At 36.1% G+C, this 21,902-nt stretch overlaps 2 protein-coding genes, 2 long non-coding RNA genes and 1 other non-coding gene across 5 annotated transcripts; 3 read left to right on the top strand and 2 right to left on the bottom strand.

The window, feature by feature from the left end:
- Nucleotides 1-315: 315 nt before the first annotated feature.
- LOC103964146 (probable CoA ligase CCL6) lies at nucleotides 316-6,113 on the top strand. The gene is made up of 19 exons (XM_048568698.1): nucleotides 316-625; nucleotides 1,077-1,140; nucleotides 1,279-1,368; nucleotides 1,651-1,707; nucleotides 1,883-1,931; nucleotides 2,109-2,185; nucleotides 2,456-2,495; nucleotides 2,583-2,677; nucleotides 2,783-2,947; nucleotides 3,455-3,565; nucleotides 3,662-3,749; nucleotides 3,838-3,904; nucleotides 3,981-4,056; nucleotides 4,132-4,249; nucleotides 4,580-4,825; nucleotides 4,975-5,114; nucleotides 5,288-5,470; nucleotides 5,564-5,683; nucleotides 5,849-6,113. The coding sequence occupies exons 1-19, from the start codon at nucleotides 483-485 to the stop codon at nucleotides 5,894-5,896; spliced, it is 1,977 nt and encodes a 658-aa protein (XP_048424655.1). The 5' UTR covers nucleotides 316-482; the 3' UTR covers nucleotides 5,897-6,113.
- On the bottom strand, nucleotides 890-963 carry TRNAI-AAU. Its single transcript has one exon. It is a non-coding gene; the product is annotated as a tRNA-Ile (tRNA).
- Nucleotides 6,114-8,529: 2,416 nt separating the features above from the next.
- Nucleotides 8,530-9,438, top strand: LOC125470152. Its single transcript, XR_007252386.1, has 2 exons — nucleotides 8,530-8,656; nucleotides 8,833-9,438. It is a non-coding gene; the product is annotated as an uncharacterized LOC125470152 (long non-coding RNA).
- Nucleotides 9,439-12,060: 2,622 nt separating this feature from the next.
- LOC125470148 lies at nucleotides 12,061-15,248 on the top strand. The gene is made up of 2 exons (XR_007252385.1): nucleotides 12,061-14,799; nucleotides 14,913-15,248. It is a non-coding gene; the product is annotated as an uncharacterized LOC125470148 (long non-coding RNA).
- Nucleotides 15,249-16,014: 766 nt separating this feature from the next.
- On the bottom strand, nucleotides 16,015-17,582 carry LOC103937562 (cold-regulated 413 plasma membrane protein 2). Its single transcript, XM_009347509.3, has 4 exons — nucleotides 17,389-17,582; nucleotides 16,941-17,048; nucleotides 16,775-16,845; nucleotides 16,015-16,492 (listed from the first exon to the last, which is right to left on the bottom strand). Exons 1-4 carry the CDS (start codon nucleotides 17,565-17,567, stop codon nucleotides 16,239-16,241), a joined length of 612 nt encoding a protein of 203 aa, XP_009345784.2. The 5' UTR covers nucleotides 17,568-17,582; the 3' UTR covers nucleotides 16,015-16,238.
- Between the last annotated feature and the right edge of the window lie 4,320 nt (nucleotides 17,583-21,902).

The following is a 21,902-nucleotide window of genomic DNA, read 5'->3' as shown; positions in this document are numbered from 1 at the left end:
ACACACCCCTTTAAGCTTCTCAAATACCCTTATAAACATTTTAGGTCGAACATGATCAACCACCAAGAATACCATTATTGCCCTCAACTTAACCACTTATTACTAGGTGGGGATTTTATCACACCATGCCTCGTTGATATTAAAAGTTACGAAACACTCCACAGAGCAAGTACTTCACCAAACTCCGTCTACCATTATAAATGCAATGCCAGTTATTCCTCACCAATCTACAAGACATGCATCCATACAGCTACCTTGAAGACCCCCTCTCATAAACACCGCTATAAATTGGTTAAAATTTATTGCATTCAGCTGACTTAACATCCCCCACCGCCACCTCTCCACCTCCATTTCTACTTCTGGTTATTAATTACCGGTCACATTCACCAGAAGCTAGCCCTTCCACCTTCCATTATATTTGTTTCAGAATCTCAGTTCTTTACTTGTAACCAGCTTGAAATCTCAGTTGGGTGAAAGGGTCCATGGATTTCATAGTGAAGGTTGAGGAATCGAGGCCGGCCGCCAACGGGAGGCCGGCGGCGGGGCCGGCGTATCGGAGCATTTACGCTAAGGATGGTCTCATGGAGCTGCCGGAGGGGTTGGAGTCTCCTTGGCAGTTTTTGAGGTACATTATCATCCCATTTTGGTACTCGCTTTTTTTTTTCGTATCTTGTTAAAATTTGATGTGCGTTATGGATCAGAATAATGTACTTTAAATTGAGTGTCACATTTTTCTGTTGAGGGCAGTTGAATTGAGCTTGTTGTTTGTTTGGATCCTCAGAAAATGGACAGACAAATTTCTCAGGAAAATGTAACTATATTTATTCCTCGTAGCACTCACTCATCCGATCGAAATCAAATTAATAGCAGAAAGGAGAAAACAAAAAAATGGCCCATGCAGGTCTCGAACCTGCGACCTTCGCGTTATTAGCACGACGCTCTAACCAGCTGAGCTAATAGGCCAGTTGATGATTACGCTAGTATAATTATTAATAATTCTATGTTTTAATCACCATATAAAATCTGATTCGAATTTCTGCGTGAATTCATGGCTGAAACTCTGGTGTTACTTGCAGTGACTCTGCTAAGAAATATCCGAGCAACCCAATGCTTGGGCGGCGGCAGGTCACTGACACAAAGGTAAAGCTTCCATTTGAGCAAAAATAGCACCAACCCATTGAAACCCATGAGCTAATTTATTTATTTATTTTATTTGTTTTTCCCAATTAAGATTATCAAAACCCAATTTTTAATAAATTTGTTTATTGGAAATGATAGGTGGGTCCGTATGTGTGGCTTACGTATCAAGAGGTTTATGATGCTGCGATTCGAATGGGTTCAGCCATCAGAAGCCGCGGTGTCAATCCTGTAAGTCACATGCCAATTAAGTATGCATGCGGTAGCGCTCAAACACTAACTAGTTAGTAAGTTAATACGGCGCTAAGTTGACCCTGAATACATTAATGTGCTCCTGTCTCATGGTTTTGATAAGTTATCCATAGTTTTGATGTGATCTATAGTTTGCTATGTCGAACTAGTACTATTGTAGTTGAGAGTTGATGTAATAATGGTACTGAAAATAGTTCTAAAAAAAAGAAAGCAAACTGAGATTAGTCTCATGATGTTTTTGTATCTTTTACACGTTTACAGGGAGATCGTTGCGGTATATACGGATCAAACTGCCCCCAGTGGCTTACTGCAATGGAGGTAATGCTTTATTTCGCGTTTTCATGATTGGATGTCCGTGTTTATGCATTCCATTCCGCGAAATGCATGCTAATATCGACATTAAATTCTGTGACTACGGTTGAATGACTGTGATGTTGGGGACTGAAGGCGACTTTCTGGCGTAATGCTTGTATGTTTTGTTGATGTTTTACAGGCCTGTAATAGCCAAGCCATAACATACGTTCCACTCTATGACACCCTCGGTATGTTTTTCCTTCTCTTTTGTCAATAGAACTTGGTGTGTATACCACCATGACTTTCAGAATACCTTTATATTTTCTTCGTTAAGATCATTTCCACGGGCAATTCGACTTTTGATGATGGTGGTTGAGTTTGATTAAATATAGCTGATTAACTTGTCACGGTTGTTCGTGTTACAGGTGCTAATGCAGTTGAGTTCATCATCAATCATGCTGAAGTTTCAATAGCTTTTGTTCAAGAAAACAAACTCCCTGCTGTAAGTGTGCTTTCTATCCATTTCCTTAAGTACAAATGCACAAGACTATTGATGTCATATAGTTTGGTACTAAAAGCATCCTATCCAACTCCTTGGTTCCAAAACCTCAGATAAATACAAAGACCATCTTACCTTTGGATATTTCTACCCTAAATAGTTTGACGACCGTCTTACTTAATTTCCCAATACATATGTGGTATTTTAGTTTTGAATTTCAGTTTTTTTCTTATATGTTCTGATGTCCTGCTCATATGGTAATTCTTTGCGCAGGTTCTGTCATGCCTTCCAAATTGTTCTACCAATTTAAAAAGTCGGTCATCTTCAATTCCCTGAAGATTTGGAATTTGGGGTGCAATTGCTGCAGATTGTAACTCAGTTATGCATTTTCTTTTTACAGCAATTGTCAGCTTTGCAAGTGTTTCTAGCGCTCAAAAGGAGGAAGCTGAAGGACTGGGGGTATCTTGTTTTTCTTGGGAGGAATTCTCTCAGTTGGTAAGTTGTTTATACTTCTCTCTCATATAAATTCCCTTCGTTGGTAAAGGATTCGCCAACTTATTTTTCAATAATGTAAAATGACCTCTCCACACCTTTTCTCAGGGAAATGCAGCTTGTGAACTACCTCCGAAACGGAGGACTGACATTTGCACAATAATGTATACAAGTGGAACAACTGGAGAACCAAAAGGTGTACGTATTAGTAATGGAGCAATTATGGCAGAAGTATTGTCTGTGGAGCAACTACTTTTTCTAACAGATAGAGTGGTAAACAACTGAACACGCTATTTCCTAGCCTTTTTACGATATATATTGCCTCTCAAAGTTAAATTAGTAAAAAGGGAGGATAGCTCCCGGCACTTGGCATGCTTAGTTTGGGTGTGATTTGGTGACGGGCATTTTGAGTAGTTATATTGTAGTCCTTAATTAAGATAAATTAGTACCTTCATGTACTTTAAATGGACATCAGAACAAGACTCTACTGAAAAGTCGATGTTGTTGTGGTTGGTCTTTCCAAACAACTATTTAAACTATAAGTAGTAATACCTTGCTAAGTAAGTCATATCTTATTTGAGCCTAGACCGCTTCCCCGCCCATCCCAATGCTACTTGAGCTAGAGCTCATAAAAAACTCATCTGCTCATTCAAGGGTGCTCATTTGCAGAAATTTTTCTTTCCGAAGTTCTGTTACTGCAATATGAGAAATTATTTCCTTTTGCTAATCATAGTGCATTAAAACTACAATACTGATCTCATGAAATCAATTCTATTACAGTGTACGGAAGAAGATTCATATTTTTCCTTTCTTCCATTGGCCCATATATATGATCAAATAATGGAGAGCTATTGCATCTACAAAGGATCCTCTGTAGGCTTCTGGCGAGGAGTAAGTATATAAGACTCGTATATCTTTCAAAGTTATCTGTTTTCTTAAATTTCTGTAACTTGTTTCTGATGTGATTTCTTTCTTGAACTTGGGCAGGATGTCAGATTTCTACTCGAGGACCTTCAGGAACTAAGGCCTACTATGTTTTGTGGGGTACCTAGAGTGTATGATCGCATATACTCTGGTAAAATATACATCATACCGATCCTGATAAATTACTGTCTTTGAATTTTTTTAATTCTAAATATCTGGCTTAAACTTTGTGCTCGCAGGTATTGTCAACAAAGTTTCATCCGGGGGTGTATTGAAGAAGACATTATTCCAATATGCTTATAACTAGTATGAATCCCGAAAAGCTCCCCTTTTTGTTTGCATTTGCTCCTGCAATAAAACTAATGAAAGATTTAATTGACAGCAAGTTGGCGAATCTGGAAAAGGGTCTCCCACAAGAAAAAGCAGCACCTCTCTTGGACAAACTTGTCTTTGATAAGGTTTGTTGTTGCATCCTTCGCCATTCAATTCTTGAATAGCTGTTTTACATTCTAACAAAATGTTACTTGTGCTAGATAAAACAAGCATTGGGGGGACGAGTTCGTATATTGTTGTCTGGTGCTGCCCCTTTGCCTAGGCATGTGGAGGAATTTTTGAGGGTCACCAGCTGCAGCACTTTATCACAAGGATATGGTATGGTTGAAGCATCTCTGCTTTATGTCATCTAGGAATGATATAGAGATTGTAGGAATGGTGCTGCTAGAATTTACCTAATTGACTAATCGACGTAGGTTTTGCAGTGACCTTATTTTTTAGTGCAATGGAAAGAACAAAACATTGACCTAAAATGAATTCAATGTCTTTTTTGAAGAAGCTGGTATAAATTATTTATTGGTTGAAATATTAAGTGTGTTTTGAAAGTTCAGTGACGCGAGCTTCTACTCATCTGCAGTAGTTTTATAAAAGTTCCCTTCATAATGAAAAAGAACCTTCCATCAACTTGCTAAACTCTTTTACATGTAGGCCTTACTGAAAGCTGTGGTGGTAGCTTCACGTCCATTGGCAATGTTTTTCCTATGATTGGAACTGTCGGTGTCCCTATCACAACTATTGAAGCAAGGCTTGAGTCAGTGCCGGAAATGGGATACGATGCACTTTCCAGTGTGCCCCGTGGAGAGATTTGCCTGAGAGGAACAACCTTGTTTTCTGGTTACCATAAGCGAGAAGATCTAACAGAGGAAGTCCTTGTTGATGGGTGGTTTCATACAGGTAAACTTTAAAGAGTCAGCCATAAAGTTGTCATTTGATGCCCAATGTTTTGTCTTCTTGTGAAGATGTCACCACTGGACATCTTAGAAAATTTTGTTGATGCTTAATTGTTGCATTGAAATGTGATGGTGACTTTGATTTTATTGCAGGTGACATTGGAGAATGGCAGGCAGATGGAGCAATGAAAATCATAGATAGGAAAAAGAATATATTTAAACTATCGCAAGGTGAATATGTTGCGGTAGAAAACATTGAAAGCAAATACTTGCAATGCCCTCTTATCACATCGGTATGTTGCTAGTTGCTAGACCGGGCACAAGTTAATCATTCCTATACGTTAGAACCCACCTCTACTTGCCTCCATATATGAGTTTTTATTTGTTGGTCTTTGTAATTTGTGGAAGTTCCCTCTGGTTTGTTTTTTGATTTTTCTAAAGTTGTGGATTTTCCTCTGGTTTGCAGATTTGGGTATATGGAAACAGCTTTGAGTCGTTTCTTGTTGCTGTGGTGGTCCCTGATCCTAAGGCGTTGGAGGATTGGGCAGCAGAGCATCACTTGACCGATGATTTCAAATCATTATGTCAAAACCCGAAGGCAAGCAAGTACATTTTGGATGAGCTCAATAGTACTGGTCAGAAACAGCAAGTATGTTGATAATATTTCACCCAATTCCCTGTTTCAATTTCCATGGCATGTATGTCAATGTCTACTTATCTAACTTGGAACACATTCCTGCAGCTCCGAGGTTTTGAGCTGTTAAAAGCGGTTCACTTGGAACCGAAGCCCTTTGACATGGAGAGGGATCTCATTACTCCAACATTCAAACTGAAGAGACCACAGCTGCTTAAATATTACAAGGTATGCCTCCTGGTGTCGTTTTCTATCTACTGCCTTGGCCAACAAGTCATGACTGGTGGCACCTAGAAGTACTTTTTAAGGGCCAACCAATTTTCCAAACACAACCCCTGATATTTCTCTGTCGAGCTAATGTTAATTTATATTTTGTCGGAATATCATCTGCAGGACCGTATTGATACACTGTACAGCGAAGGAAAAGGAGCAAGGGTATGACAGCGATGTTGAAAGCTGTAAGCTATCGGATCAAACGTTTTTACCACAATTTCCCAAAGATATTATTTCTGATATTTGAGGAACTATGTAAGAAAATAGCGGGTATCTGCTACTCACAAAGACACTGGATGGGCGCGATCCCGTCAAGTTAGTTTGTGTGGAAATAAAGATAATGTAAAAGCTCTTATTCCCGATAATTTCACATATCTGCTACCCAGAGTGTATGTTTGTTTTATTTCCTTCCAAGTAAGAATGCATGATTTAGAGAAAGCAATTATCCTTCTTAGCTGAGGCTACTAGCACAGGCTTGTAACCAAGCAAAACGTTAAAGTGATTGATTGATTGCTTAAAGTCCAGCGTGGTTAGGTGAGGTTGAATAAAGCAATTCCTCTCTGATTTCTGAAGCCTCAAATGCTTGCGTCTACATTGCTTAGCATACAAGTAAGAGATGTTATGCATTAATTTGTGTTCCCAACCCAACCCAAAGTTCTCTGTTCTTTTGGTTCAATTCACATTGGAGGTGTGGTTCTAATGCTTATGTACTGTATCCCACACCAAAACAGACTCGGAAAAAAGAATGACCCGGGAACTAATTCGTTGCGAAAGGCGGTCCATACCGAGCTGCCAGAGCTTCAATATGTTGTGGTTACCCCGGTAAACAGGCGAGATCCATGTTCATCTTGAGACACTAAGTGTAGTGAGAGAACCTCGTTCCAACCCTACAAAGACAGAGATTTCAGTAGAGTAGAACACTAATAATGTTCTTTTTTTCGGTCCTGAACAATGATAATATCATTTGTACACACAAAACTGACATGTATTAAAGAATACGAGCAAATGTATTAGTTTTATGTGAACAAATAACATTGCCCCAAGAACAAATATTCGAACTATAACTATTTTGCAACTACTAAATTAAGAAATGGCTCGTTTGTAGGAATTACAACAAGTACGGTTTTGTTTTTGTTATAGCAATAGCTGCGTTTTCTGTTGGTCGACGAGCCATAGCTTTTCATCAATAAATCCAAGCCAAAATTAAAACCAAAACCAAAAACCAAAAAGAAAAAGTAAAGAACCACCACGGGGTGGTCTAGTCATTGGGGTGGATTCCAAGCCCGTATTTTGCATGACACGTCATGGGTTCGATTCCCAGCATTAGTGAATCATACGATAGCGGCCAAGGGGAGGATAAAATGCTTCTGTGAGTCTTCTCGGCCCCTGGAAAGGTGGACTGCCGTGGAGAAGCCACCAGCCGGTCCTTTTTTTTTTTTTTTTTTTTTTTTTTTTTTTTTTTAAGTTAAAAAAGAAAAAGGTTAAAAAAAAAAAAAGAAATGGTAAAGTAGGCGTAGATTTTACAACTACTTTGGCTAAAGCTAGTAGGTAGGACTGTCTGATGATCCTTGCCCTGCAAAAGTTATGTTTACTACCTCCTGGTTTGGGAGCTTCATTTGTTTTCCTTGTGAGAATACAAGCTTCCACCAATGTATATAGTGTGCAGTTGGATGAGTGTGCGGATTCCAAGCCCGTATTTTGCATGACATGTCATGAGTTCGATTCCTAGCATTAGTGAATCACACGATAGTGGCCAAGGGGAGGATAAAATGCTTCTGTGAGTCTTCCTGGGCCCTGGAAGGGTGAACTGCCGTGGAGAAGCCACCAACCGGTCTTTTTTTTTTTTTTTTTTACTTTTTTTAAGTTAAAAAAGAAAAAGGTCAAAAAAAAAAAAAAAAAAAAGAAATGGTAAAGTAGGCGTAGATTTTACAACTACTTTGGCTAAAGCTAGTAGGTAGGACTGTCTGATGATCCTTGCCCTGCAAAAGTTAGGTTTACTACCTCCTGGTTTGGGAGCTTCATTTGTTTTCCTTGTGAGAATACAAGCTTCCACCAATGTATATAGCGTGCATTGCAGAAAGATGAGTGTGCGGGTGCAAAGCCAAGAGCTTATGCCTACCAACATAGCACCAAAGAGTGTAAACATGTAGAGAGAAGCTCTCCTATCCGATCAAGCCATGACCAACACAAAGAGAGACTTGTCGAAATAAGTTAGGATCTTTCGAAGAGGAAGCCACACTAAGTTTGTGAGCGTAGGAGAATAATAGGTCTCTTCTCAAAGCAATTGAGGAGTCAAGGACTCCTATCATTGCATTTTCTGAAATTTTGCATCCTCAACTTGGTGTTTGGACGGACTTTTCAAGATCCTTCAATGTACAGAGTTTTCAAAGAAATGAAAATTTCGGCAATTTTTTTATAAGGTGAATCACTCGGAAGTACAAAATCAGAGGGAAATTTTGATACTTCTCATACTTTTGAGGGATTCACCTTGTAAAAAATTGGCCAAAATTTTTGTCACTTTTGAATGTTCTCTACGTTGTAGGATCTTAATAAGTTCATCCAAACACCATATTATAGATGCATAGTTTTCAGAAAATACAATGATACAAATTTTGATTCCTTGATTGCTTTGAGAAGCTTTGACATATTAGCAAAGGTTTGGCAAGCTGTGCTGCCCACGTAGTACTGCTGGAGGATGAACACACTGGGAAGAGATATCGGAGATTATGAACATGGGGAAGATAATGAACATGGGGAAGAGATATCGGAGATTATGAACATGGGGAAGATTTTGAATTTTGTTTTGTGTTTTTTTTTTTTTTTTCCAGGTGTGAAGTTTGAAGCTTGCTGTTTGGTTCTACTTTTGTGTTTCTGTGGTTGGCTAGCGCTTTTATGTTGCCTCATGTTGGAGAAAAGGAAAGAGGAAAGGTAACAATTTACACTCATGAATTGAAAGTTGTAATTAAGTTGCATGTCGTTTCTTCTTTTGGTGAAAAAAATGAGTTCCTTTGCTATAAAAAAAGTGTATATATGATGCAAAGTACAATTGCCCAAACAGGGTAGACGAATAGTGATTATGCCAACAGTGTTTGATATTCCACCAGGTTTGGTGAAAGCGTCTCTGAACCCACCGGCTGCCCGGATGTGTTCTTGCAGCAAATAACCGGCGATGAGAAGACATTACAACATCAATCCAGTCGCCCCTCACAGTGTCCGCAGATAAATTAGGAGCAACCACTATAAGAAGAATCAACGCTCCCGGCAGTTCCAGCCAGTCTGGAGGTTATATATCATCATAGTTAGTGACCACAACCGTAAACAGAATGGGATTAGTAAGCAACAATTTTTGTCTAGATCGCCTGCTAATCAACCCCATCGGCTTTGTCAGTGGCTGCCAATATTCTCTGTTCTTTTGGTTCAATTCACATTGGAGGTGTGGTTCTAATGCTTATGTACCCACAGCAAAACGGACTCGGACAAAAGGATGACCCGGGAACCAACTCGTCGCAAAAGACGATCCATCCCGAGCTACTAGAGCTTCAATATGTTGTAGTAACCCCATTAAACAGGCGACAGCCATGTTCAACTTGAGACACCAAGTGTAGTGATAGAACCCCGTTCAAACCCTATCTCAGAGTTTCAAGTAGAGTAGAACACCAATAATGTTCTTTTTTCGGTCATGAACAATGATATATAATTTGTATACACAATACCGAGACATTTACTAGAGAATATAAGCAAGTGTGTTAGTTTTGTGTGTACAAATAACATTGCCCCAAGAACAAATATTTGAACAAAAACTATTTTACAACTACTAAATTAAGAAATGGCTCGTTTGTGGAATTACAAAAATTATGGTTTTGTTTTTGTTATAGCAATAGCTGCGCTTTCTGTTGGTCGGTCAGCCGAAGATTTTCATCCATAAATCCAAGCCAAAACCAAAAAGAAAAAAGAAAAAGTAAAGTAGGCGTAGATTTTACAACTTCTTTGGCTAAAGCTAGCAGGTAGGACTGTCAGACGATTCTTACCTTGCCTTGCCAAAGTTAGGTTTACCATCTTCTGGCTTGGGAGTTTGATTTGTTTTCCTGGTGAGAATAGACGTGATAGGATTTTTAGTACTTACGTTACTAAAGTTAAAATTACACAAAATACTTGTAAGAATACAATTTTGTTGTAGTAAATATGCTTTATACAAGATCGTTCTCAATAAGGATTATTTAAATAATTTATGTAAAATCAATTCTTAATTAATTAATTAAAACAAAATTTTGGAAAATTTGATTTTGGAATTTTAGATACTAAAAACGAATTTTAAAGAAACTAATTGAAGAAATCAGCAAAGACCAATTTTAAAGAAATCAATTAAAAAGGAAATGGTTTTTAAAAATCAAATTTGTAAAGCACTAGGGTTCCGCCGTTACCTTAATAATCCTATGTAACTTTACCAATTGTTTATGAATTACACATGCAACTTAAAAGGTTAGCTTTTCGTAATACACATTCTCCTCGTGATATTCAAACAATAACGTATATTTAACATATAATCTGTCTATGATATTTTGATTAAATGTAAATATGCAAGACTAATTAAGTTCTGTGAAACCCTTCGAAAAACCATGCAACACCTAAAAGTGTGATATTCGTTTTAAGTGAAATTACAATTATTGACCACAAGGAGCAAATACCAAATCCTCCGTTGATATTCCAACTGAATTGCATCCAATTACTTACCTAAACATCCTAATGATGATCAAGCATTAACACATAGAGACAGTTAAGTCTACATATTCTTGTTAAGGCTCATGGCCTCGCCCTAGCAAAAACGGATTAGTTACACATATTCATAACTAAAATCAAAGAAAATATTATTATGAAGAAAAAGATTGAAAACACCTTAGAGTAAAAGTTTGAAATTCTCCAAGAATCCTACCCAATTTCCTCTCTCCAAAGTTGCGTAAAAGAGAAGAAGAAAAAGACTCGCCCCGCCAAAGACCTCTATCGCTCTACATAAGCTATCCAACAATCCCCTAATAAAAGTCTTTTGATCCAATTAGGACACCAAATAATAATAAAATATATTAGAAAATAAAATCTGAATTAAACTATTAGAATCTACAAGGAAACTGTCTTGCTACATTTTAGCCTTTAAAGATCGAAACAACCTGAACACATCTTCAAAAGGGGCCGAATCCACAATAGACCATCTTAGGCTCCAAAACTCGTATTCAAGCCTAAAACGTTACTTTTCCAGCACTTTACATTGCTCCTTTATTCTATCGTCAGAAAATAATCACTCGGTGGAAAAAATTTGATGTTTTGACATGATCTAGCTAAGTGACTCACAAACGTCCTTCAATTGGAATTACTCCAAAATTCGTCCATTTGATCATGTTTTGCCCCAGAGGAAGTTGAAAGTCCTGTATTGGAAATACAAATCAAAGATCAAAATTGTTCCAAAATAAACTAAGATTAGGGTGAAATATGTAATATAATATTGACTCATCAAATACCTCCAAACTTAGCTTTCTGCTTGTCCTCAAGCAAAACAAGACTCAGACGATAACAAAAACTTAATTAGACACTTAGCTAAAACTTAACTAACACAAAATTTCCACCTTCAAATCACAACCCAAAGAAAATGTTAAAAACTAGAACATCTTTTCAAAAGTTCCAACGAATCCCACCACAAAGTCTAAGCCATTTAAAGCTACTTAGAAAAGAATTCATGAATTTCCTTTGGAGTAAAGTGAACCAACAAAGTTAAGGAGACTCGATTAAAATCCTTACATGTCATCCTCTTTATTTAATACTTTACACACTTATATATTCAATTTTTTTTCGGATTTTTTTTTTCAAATTTTTTCTTCATATATATATATTTTTTTTCCAGTAACAATAATGGTCGTGCAATGTCAGTTTACTTAAACTTTCGATCCAACCCATGTAACGAATTTTAGGTCAATGACTCCCAAACCATTGGGGCTTTAGGGCACTAGGTATAGTACACCCCTAAGGACTTATTAACTTGAGCTGAAAGGCTACGAAATCAACCAACCACCCTATCCCATGCCAAGACTTTACCGTTTGATGCGAGAATCACTACTAATTAGGCAAAACTGGCCTAGGTGGAACAATTATTACATTATTTGTAACACATACTAAACTTTACTTTATTTCAAACAAAAATTAAAACTAAAAATAGCTGAGACGAAAAATAAGTGCTTCAATCTCACTTCCCATAAACCACGTTGGTGTGATGTACAAATTTCAAAATATAACTCAAGAATTAGTGTACGAGCAACAACAAATAGAAAAAAAAGACTGGAGTCGAGATGTGGAGAAAAGAATTGGGGCCTACTTGAGCCCAATCCAACAAGAACCTCAGCGGCCCATAGAAGTCAGGACCTGGTAGCTTGCCAAAAGGTTAATATACACGGATCCACTTGCACCATTCCCACGTGTGAAGGAAACCTAGCAGCTGCCTATTTAAGAAACTTTTAGCACCTCGCCGTTTCCTATCAACCTCTCTCTCTAGATTTTCCTTGCAATCTCGAGCCCAGCGCCGCGCCAATACCTACAAACCCTAGCTGCTCAGTGCCTCAATCCTTCGCTTCCATTTCTCTCCCAGCCCTCTCTCTCTCCAACTACCTTGGCTAAAGCTAGTAGATAGCTAGTAGATAGGAAGCCGCCACTAAGTTCTTATGTGTGAGCGTAGGAGACTAACAGGTCTCTTCTCAAAGCATTTGAAGAGTCAAGGACTCCTATCACTGCATTTTCCGAAAATAATGCATCTTCAACGTGGTGTTTGGATGGACGTTTTAAGATCCTACAAAATTTTCATTTCTTTGAAAGTATTTGTACAAGGTGAATCACTCGGAAGTACAAAATCAGAGGAAATTTTTGGTACTTCTCGTACTTTTGAGGGGTTCATCTTGTTGTAAGATCTTAATAAGTTCATCCAAACACCATATTGAGGATGCATAGTTTTCAGAAAATACAATGATACAAGTCTTTGATTCCTCTCTTGGAAGCTCATTGTCATCTATGAAGGTTTTCATCCCCTTCTGAACCAAATTTGCTATACAAATGGTCTGTAAGTTGTAGCATGTATTTCATCTTAAGCTCCGACATGTATCGTATCGCCATGAATAGGTAATGGTGCGGTGGTGATAATATACTGCAGGCTAAATCAATTGGGAATGGCATGCGTACTTGGCTTATTGATACGTCGATTTTATATTATATATCTAATCATATTCTTAGGATGTTTTGATAATTATTTTAGTGAAATTTTGATACTTTAATTATTAATTTAGGACTTGTGATTTTTTTTTTTTGTGAGCAAAAAATGATCAAACGGATGAATTTTGGAGTGATTCTTATTGATGGATGTTTGTGAGTCCTTCAACTGGTTTGTGTTGAAGTTTCAGATTTTTCTACCTTAACTTATGGCGAGGAAATAAAGAACTAGCGTGCGGTGCTGACAAAGTGGCGTTTTGAGTTTATTGGGGCTTTTTGGCCTCCAAAAATAGTGTCTTTTGGGTTCAGGTCTTTCTGCAAATATGTTCAGGACATCTAAACTTTAAAAAGAGACATCTGGGGCCTATTTTGAAGCTGATTTAGGGCATGGACGTGGTTGTTTGGTTGCTGGCAGATTTTATCAACTAGGGATTTTGTTTCCTAGTTTCTCCTTATTTTTTTTTGTTTCCTAGTTTCTCTTAATTTGTTTTGTTTCCTAGTTTTTAGAATACCTTTTTCTAAGAAGAATATAAATTGTAGTAGTATAAATAAAGGGGCCGGCCTAGGAATTCTCTTCACAACTTAGGATTGCCGAAGCTCTGGCTAATTGAAGACTTAATTGTGTTTTCACTCTTTTTCTATTTGAATAAACTTCCTTTGTATTTTAATTATCAATATGCATAACTAACTCTCTTTTGTTAGGGCGAAGTCATGAACCTTAGCATGAATATGTAGTCTTTATTTAATTGCTTATGATATAATTATGCATGCATATTTTGAATTAATAATCATTGTGTTTAAGCTGTCTTTATATCATAATGCTTAGCTACCATTAGAGTGTTTGGATAAGTAATCGGATACAATTTCTGTTGGAATGTCACTGTGAAATTGAGAATGCTTCTTGTCATTGATAATTGTAAGTGCACTTAGGGTGAAAGTCACATCTTAAGGGTTGCATGATTTTTCGAATGGTTTTCACAAAGCGTAATGAGTCATGCATTCACATTTAATCTGAATATTACAGATGCATTGCATGTTTGATATATGTTCTATCTTGAATGACACAAGTAGAATATACATTAGGAAAACTTAACCTTCAAAGTTGTATGTGTAATTTTAAAGGTATGATTTTGTTTTTGCTAAAGTTAGGTTTACCACCTTCTGGTTTGGGAATTTCATTTGTTTTCCTTGTGAGAATACACACCTCCACCAATGTCTATATATAGTGTGCAGTTGCAGAAAGATGAGTGTGCGGGTGCAAAGCCAAGAGCTTGTGCCTACCAACATAGCACCAAAGAATGCATGACATGCAGAGAGAAGCTCTCCTATCCGATCAAGCCATGACCAACACACACACAGTTGTCAAATAAGTAAGGATATTCCTAAGAGAAGTCACCTATCTTTACATTTCTTAAAAAATTATGCATCCTCAACATGGTGTTTGGATGTGCTTTGTTAAGATCCTTCGATTTACAAAATTTTCAAAGAAAAAGAAATATTGGCAAATTTGTTACAGGGTGAATCATTCGGAAGTACAAAAAATCAGAGAGAAATTTTTCGTAGTTCTGGTTTCATACTTCTGAGGGATTCACCTTATAAAAGTCATAGGAAAAAAATTTGTTGCTTTAAATATTCTTTACACTATGATCTTGGCAAATTCAATCCAAACATTATCTTGAGGATGCATAGTTTTTAGAAAATATAATGATACAAGTCTTTGATTCCTCAATTGCTTTTAGAAGCTTTGACGGTGATCTCTCTGCTCTTTTTGGAAGCTCATTATCATCTATAAAGGTTTTAATCCCCTTCCGAACCAAATTGCTATACAAATGGTATGTAAAGTTGTACTGTGTATCTTCACCTTAAAGCTCAAAAATGCATTATATCGCCATGGATAGGTAACATACTCCATATTCTTTGGTGTTGTGGTGATAACATACTGCAGGCTGAAAGAGTTGGGAATGGCATGCGTACTCAACTCATCAACGACTCTCTTCTTGTACGAACATGTTGAGGCTCTTCCTTAACTGGAGTCCAATATTCCTGCTACCTTTGACGGGAATGCAAACTCAAAGGACATGGTGAAAAAACAATTGCTAGTTCAGTGTCAGTTCGAAGGAACGAAAGGTGATTTTGCCTTACCTTGTAATAAAGTTGAAAAGAGTTGAAGGGTGGATTGGTTGTTCCCTTACTTTTTCTTCTGTGGACTTACCTTCATGTATAAGCTGTATGTTCATTGATACGCACATTTATAATTGTAATCTATTTGTTCACATGTTTAGACCTGGTTTGGTACTGAGGTGATTCTGAAAAAAGCTGCTATAAAAAAAAGCTGGGAGCTGTTTTTGTGTTCGGTAAACACTCAGCTTTAGTTTTTTTTCACAGTTTTAGGTGAAAAAAAGCTAAAAACAAGAAGCTGCAAAACTCAGCTTTGAAAAATTGGTTTTTTTTCACATCTGTTTTACATAAAAGTTTACCAAACATTAATACTGTTTTTTTTTTTTTCAAAAGCATTTTAAAAAAAAAGTTTACCAAACACTCTGCTGCTTTATTTCATAGCTGCTTATTTTCACAGCACAGCAGAAGCAGCTATTTTTTAAAAGCACAATAATACCAAACCAGCCCTTAGTTCGAGCATCGAAAACAGGATTTGAAAACATGTATGGCTCAGGTATGTTACATTCTTGACATTCAAGTTACAGATGAAAATAAGAGGGTTGTCCCTTACATGTGTGTGCCGTGCTAGTTTTGAGCGTATTAGCAAGATTTTGCATTTAGTTTTGTTTTATTTCCAGGTGTGATGCTTGAAGCTTGCTGTTTGGTTCTGCTTTTGTGTCTCTGTGTTGGTTAGCGCTTTGTGTGTTGCCTCATGTAGAAGAGAAGGAAAGAGTACAATAACAATCTTACACATGAATGGGAAAGTTGTAATTGAGTTGCATTTGTTTGTTGTTTTGGTGGAAAATATGAGTTTCTTTGCTAAAAAAACTTTCGGTATTTCATTAGACGAGATTAGCTCCTCAATAATGGCAAAAAGATACGCGGTTACATTATCCATAAACAAATATACTTTCAACAAGCGAGAAAGATGAACTGCGTCTTCAACAAGGTTTCAGGTCACATTTTCATGATTACAAACAATACGACATGCACGCAAAATACAACGAAAGCACGAATTACATGAAATAACGACACAAAAAGGAACTCGAGAAAATGTAGAAACTCAAAAACACTCCAAATGAATCATGATGGTAAAGCATGGCAGTGAAAGTTTCTACAAGATATAAAGAACAATCGCCCAAACAGGGTAGACGAACAGAATGATTATGCCAATAGTGTTCGATATTCCACCAGCTTTGGTGAAAGCGTCTCTGAACCCACCAGCTGCCCGGATGTGTTCTTGCAGCAAATAACCGGCGATGAGAAGACATATTACCACACCAATCCAGTCGCCTCTCACGGTGTCCGCCAATAAACTAGGAGCAACCACTATAAGAAGAATTAACGCTGCGGGCAACTCCAGCCAGTCTGGAGGTTATAATCATAGTTAGTGACCACAAGCAGTAAACAGAACGTGATTAGGTTAAAGCAAGCAACAAATTCTAGGTCATAGACCAATCTTATTTAGTGACCACAAGAATTACCACCATATCAACTGCCGTTGGATGAGTTTAATTTTCTAGACTTGTGTAGAAGACTGATTCATTCAAAGTCATCCGACAGCGATTAATGCTCGCTGCCATTTGCATGGCATAAACTTGGAAGCATAGACATGTTCGATCAGCAGTGGGAATAAATACTATATTTTACCTGGGAAACGTTTAGGGAAGAAAAGCCGTAAGACAACAGCAACGAGAGCAATCCATTTTCCAATCTCTCCCCTGGAAAAATAAAGATTTTTAGGGAATACAACGAACCAAAAACACCGACAACACGAAATATATAACTTGTACGGTACGTATGTGTAGAAAATAACCTGAAGATGTTGAACAATATTGAAGGAAGGGTAAAGAAAATGTAGGGGATCAATAGCCCTGTAAGAATGTTCGATTTCCAGTTTGTTCGATCCAAGATCAACAGATAGCTACAGTAAACACAGAAACAAATAGGTGAGGTTCGTATATTTTCTCAAATCAGTACAAGTGAAATTAATACGTCACACAAAGCACAACTAAGAACATAAAAACTAAACAAAACTAATATAATTTACATTAAAAACTTGAAAATTTGAATCATAAAATAACAAAAAACAGTGATCTAAACCATTGAAAACCAACGAAAAAAGTCCAATACAGGATCTGAAAAACTGCATCTCCAAAAAATAACAATAACCCAGAAAAATATCAGTTACCATGGATTTAATACCTCCAAGATCATCCAAAAATCTTAACATTCAATCCAAAACAAGGAGAGAGAAGACATACATTGCAGCAAACGAAGCAACCCATTTGAGAAAAGCAGTTCCGAATCCCAAGCTGCCGAGGCGGACGGCGTGGCCGGCGAGCTTCTTAGCAGCAGCGCCGAGCTCTTTGAAATCGCTGCTGATCAAATCGGCGGCATCCGATTCAGTCATCATCTTCAAGTAGCTCTGTTTTTTTGCCATCTGGAGGAACAGAGACAAGGGAAGACAGGAACGGAGTTTACTAGAAAGTGCAGAGACAGTGGGAGGGATAATTGGATTTGACCTTCAATTGCTGTATTTGTAAGGATCTACATAAAAGATATAAAATTATTGCCGCCGCGTGGCAGAGCAGCTGCACCACTAATTTAAAGCAAGTGGTGAATTTGTATTTAATTTGGGAAAATATTCTCGTCGGATTTTTTTCTATGGATTTTAGAAATCTTGTGATCATAATTGTTTATTTTGTATCCTACGGTCAGAAATCGTTAGATATTATTTATATTTAATTTTAAATTTTAAATTTTAAAATAATTTCTGATCGTATGATATATGATGAACGGTCACGATCATTAAAAAAAGAATATGACGATGATCCTTTTCCCTTAATTTGTACTTGCACCAGGTCGGTCGATATGACACCATGTGGTTTGTCGCATAGTTGGGACCTACATACTCCTTATCTCCTTCTGATTTATTTAAATTACCTATTAATAATTTTTTTTGTCAATAAAAAAATTAAATTAATCCTGACTACAAAATTAAAATAAAATAGCTAAAATAAAAGTTATGGATAATAAAGTAAACAAAGTACAAAATAATTTTACTTTTTTTCCAAAGCATAAATCATATCATTTGCCTTTATTTTTATTTTTGTATTTTTTCTCAAATAAAGTAAATTTTTAGTGATAAAATAATTATTTAAAAAAGTCCTTAAAGAACTATCTCTTCAACGAAGAAAAATTGTTTAGAAGGTCGTCACTAAATTTTTTAAAGAGTATTTTTTATTCTCTCTTTACAAATTTTATGTTTAACTTTTTAATATATACACGCATTATATGTATACATTTCTGGTTACATTTGATTGTTTTGTGCTTTCTGTAAGTTATTGAGGCTGACTAAACATATTTATACGGTGTCCATTGAGAAGAGGGCTTTTCTCTCCTTCCGTGAGAGAGCTTCTCTCCCTGCATGAGGGTTCTTCCCTTGTGATCTACTTTGAATTTAATTATATATTTGGAAAAATTGTATACGTTGACACCTTTATCATGAATGGTATTTGAAAATGACCGTTTCAATTTAGTTTTTATTTGTAAGTGAGAAATCTTAAGTTAATGAGTTTGAGACTAATTATTATTAAGAGTTAAATTCGGATAACTGCCTAACCTTTAAGGGTGATTCCAAATTAGTTCTAACCTTTCAAAAACATTCCAAATAACTACTTTAAGGTCTTAAAGTTTCAAAAATGAACATTTATTAGGTTCATTCAGTGATGACATGGATAAACATTAAGTGTGTTTAAACTCTCAAGTTATTTATTAAGAGAATATCCAAATTGGCCTCATTTAGCCAACCAAATGTATGGTTTAACTTAGTTAAAATGAGTCAAATTGGGAGATTAGAATCCCAAAGACGTCGATTAGTGAAAACCAACTTTAGTGTTTATCCACCTCATTATTTAATGCTAGCAAAGTCATCACTTCATGCTGCTAAAATCTATGGTGACCTACCAAATGCCTAATTTTTATTTTATTTTAAATTTAGGTAGTTATTTAGAATGTTTTAAAAAGTTGATACTAATTTAGGAGGGTGTATTCAATTAGGAATCTGAGAGAGTTTAATGTATTTATTAACTCCCATGAATTTCATGAATTTTAATTGATTCACATAGAATACGGGGAATTATAAAAGGATTTGATATGAAATTTGTTATGAAGTTCAATAGAGTTTTATGAAGTCTAATAGATTCAGTGGGCAATTTTTTTTTGGTAAGAGTAAATCTTTATTTAACTCATTAGAATGCAAGCCACAAATTCAATTCTTGCACATATTATATGGTTAGCTAAACTTTTGCCTCTCAAATTATTCATTTTTTTTGCCACTTAGTACTACGATCTAGTGGTATTTCTCCTTACTTGTAAGTGAGAAGTCTTAGGTTCGATTTTCACCAAAGACGAATTTAAATCATATTATTGCTAACCAATCATTTGTTAAAAAAAAAAAAAAAAAAAAAAAAAATCTTTTTGATCTTTATCCAATCCAGGCAAAAAAAAAGCACAATATACCTTGAGACTTTATCATCTGGGTTTGCTAAAAACCAATAACTATAAGCAATACACAAGAAGTCTAGGTTCGCCAACAACCAAAACCAATAAACTTTATAGAATAAGAAGTGATGAAGAATATGTAGTTTGCAATATATCACAGTAGATAAATCATCATCATTTCTCATCTTGGACTCCCGTTATTCATAGCATCTATCCACATATTTGAAGCTATATCAAGTCTCCATGCATTAGCGTTTTCTCATGCCTGCTCTTAGGTTTCAAAAAGTTCATCTTCTGGCAGCGATGACGAGGATGAGGGTTCTTCATCTTCAACAGGAAACTCATCGGAACGACACTCTTTACAAGAAAGTTGTGTAATCATGCACAAGCTAACACTACTTGCTTGTGTCTTGTATGGAAACGAAGGTGTAGACTTAAAAATTGTGAATCGTGATTTGAATATATATACAAAATATTTTCTCGACCACATTTCTTGAAGAAGCATGGCGGAGATTGAACAATTCTAGTGAATTTTCGGAGCCACGACCTTGACTGGAAAAATCTTGGAGGTGATAGCGAACACTTCAAAATTGAGCTAAAAACTGACAACGATTTGCAAATCCACAATCGACCAAGAAAAGTTTACCTAGATGAACACGGAACCTATCAATAAAATCTAATAGTATAACAATAGAGGCTTAAGAAATAAAAATATGTACCTTGCGGCACTTTAAGTCCGTTCCTCCTTGATAAAGCATCAAACGACACTTTTGAATCATGTGTCGAACCTTCCCATCTACTAAAAATGTATATGCATTCCAAATCAAGGTTACACGCAGCCAATACATTTTGTGATATTATCTATGACGATCACGATGGCTACTAACTTTAAATCCTTTTACCATTGTTGGTATATATGAGTTTATATGGTGTATCTTTTTACAATGATAACAACAAAATTAACAATAACAATACATATACATATATATATGTATACACACACACATATATATATATATATATATATATGGGATAGGATCAAGGGACAAATATTTTTACATTTCTTTATATCCTTTAGATTTTATAACATCCAAGGGTTCTTATTAATTCATTTAATACTATGAATGCTTTCGTGGATTTTAACTAATATTAAAGTTAAAAAGAAAAGAAAAAGAAATCTTAGCTGTAATCGTGAAAATGAGGAATGTGGTCTGCAACCTCCCTCTCCCCCAGGTCTACAACTTCCATACTCGAAATATTCATTAGGCAAGCAAAACAAAATACTAATTCTATATTATTGTTCATATAAGTAGGGTGATCAAATTAGGTTTTGGAATTTTTTTTTAGTTTTGTCAATTCATGTATTTGATGAGTTCTTTTCAAATCTAACAAACAAAAATCTCAATACGCTATCCATGTGTTTCGATTGAAAAATTGTTGAAACATGGAAACGAAGCGAGGGAAGAAAATCAATATCTAACTAATCTAGAACCAAAAGTATACATACTCATAGGTACCGACATCAAAATCCCTACAGAAACATTACATAAGCCACCCTTTCGAGTTTAATTGAGATTCGAAACATATGACAGCGTATTGAGATAGTTGTTTGTTTGATTTGAAAAACTAAAAGGGTAGAAAAATCTTCAAATACATGAACATAGGGCTGGGTTCGGTTCTCAGCGGTTCGATTTTTTCCCAAAACCGAAACCGAACCGAAATTTCGTTTCGGTTTGGTTTGGTTCAATTTTTTTCGGGTTTTTCTCGGTTCGGTTTTTTTTCGGTTCGGTTTTTCTGGTTTGGTTTCGGTTTGGTTTCAATTTTTTTTTCTTCCTCCAAAAAAAAAAAAAAAAATTGGAAATATGAAAGTTCACATTCAAAGTCACTTCAGAGTCATCCACATGAAAACCTACAAGTATGAAATCAATTTTACACATCTACATTTGACATAAAAGGAAATATATGCCATTTGAGAAGTGATACTACTATCATAACCTTAGACCATATTCAACAACAAAACCATGATGAGAATCCAAAGTTTAAGTCTTCCAAGTTCCAACTAGAATCATCAATCAAGTCTTCCAATTTCAAAAGTCCAAACTTAAATAAACATCAAAGTTTAAGTCTTCAAAAAATCCAAATTTAAAATAAACATCACACAAGTCAAATAAACCTTCAAGGTTTCATCATTTCATGTCTTGCACAAATAAAATCTTCCAAGTCCTCAAGCTCAAGCTCAATGCTTAGGCGGCCTAGGAGGCAACATAACACC

Source organism: the organism of the source record quoted next, unplaced genomic scaffold (genome assembly GCF_019419815.1).
Source record: "Pyrus x bretschneideri cultivar Hongxiangsu unplaced genomic scaffold, Pyrus_bretschneideri_v1 Contig10, whole genome shotgun sequence".
In the NCBI taxonomy this organism is placed as follows: Eukaryota; Viridiplantae; Streptophyta; class Magnoliopsida; order Rosales; family Rosaceae; genus Pyrus; species Pyrus x bretschneideri.
The sequence above is the reverse complement of the archived record's forward strand: the minus strand, read 5'-3'. Positions and strand labels throughout refer to the sequence as shown.

Bases quoted from the DNA above. Each gene is read 5' to 3' on its own strand.
- LOC103964146 (XM_048568698.1), top strand. From the start codon at position 483: ATGGATTTCATAGTGAAGGTTGAGGAATCGAGGCCGGCCGCCAACGGG. The intron at 1,932-2,108 runs GTATGTTTTTCC...TTCGTGTTACAG, and splicing joins TCCACTCTATGACACCCTCG to GTGCTAATGCAGTTGAGTTC. The intron at 2,496-2,582 runs GTCGGTCATCTT...TTCTTTTTACAG, and splicing joins TTGTTCTACCAATTTAAAAA to CAATTGTCAGCTTTGCAAGT.
- LOC103937562 (XM_009347509.3), bottom strand. From the start codon at position 17,567: ATGGCAAAAAAACAGAGCTACTTGAAGATGATGACTGAATCGGATGCC. The intron at 17,049-17,388 runs GTATGTCTTCTC...TGTTTACTGTAG, and splicing joins GTTGCTTCGTTTGCTGCAAT to CTATCTGTTGATCTTGGATC. The intron at 16,493-16,774 runs GTAAAATATAGT...TATAACCTCCAG, and splicing joins CTTCCCTAAACGTTTCCCAG to ACTGGCTGGAGTTGCCCGCA.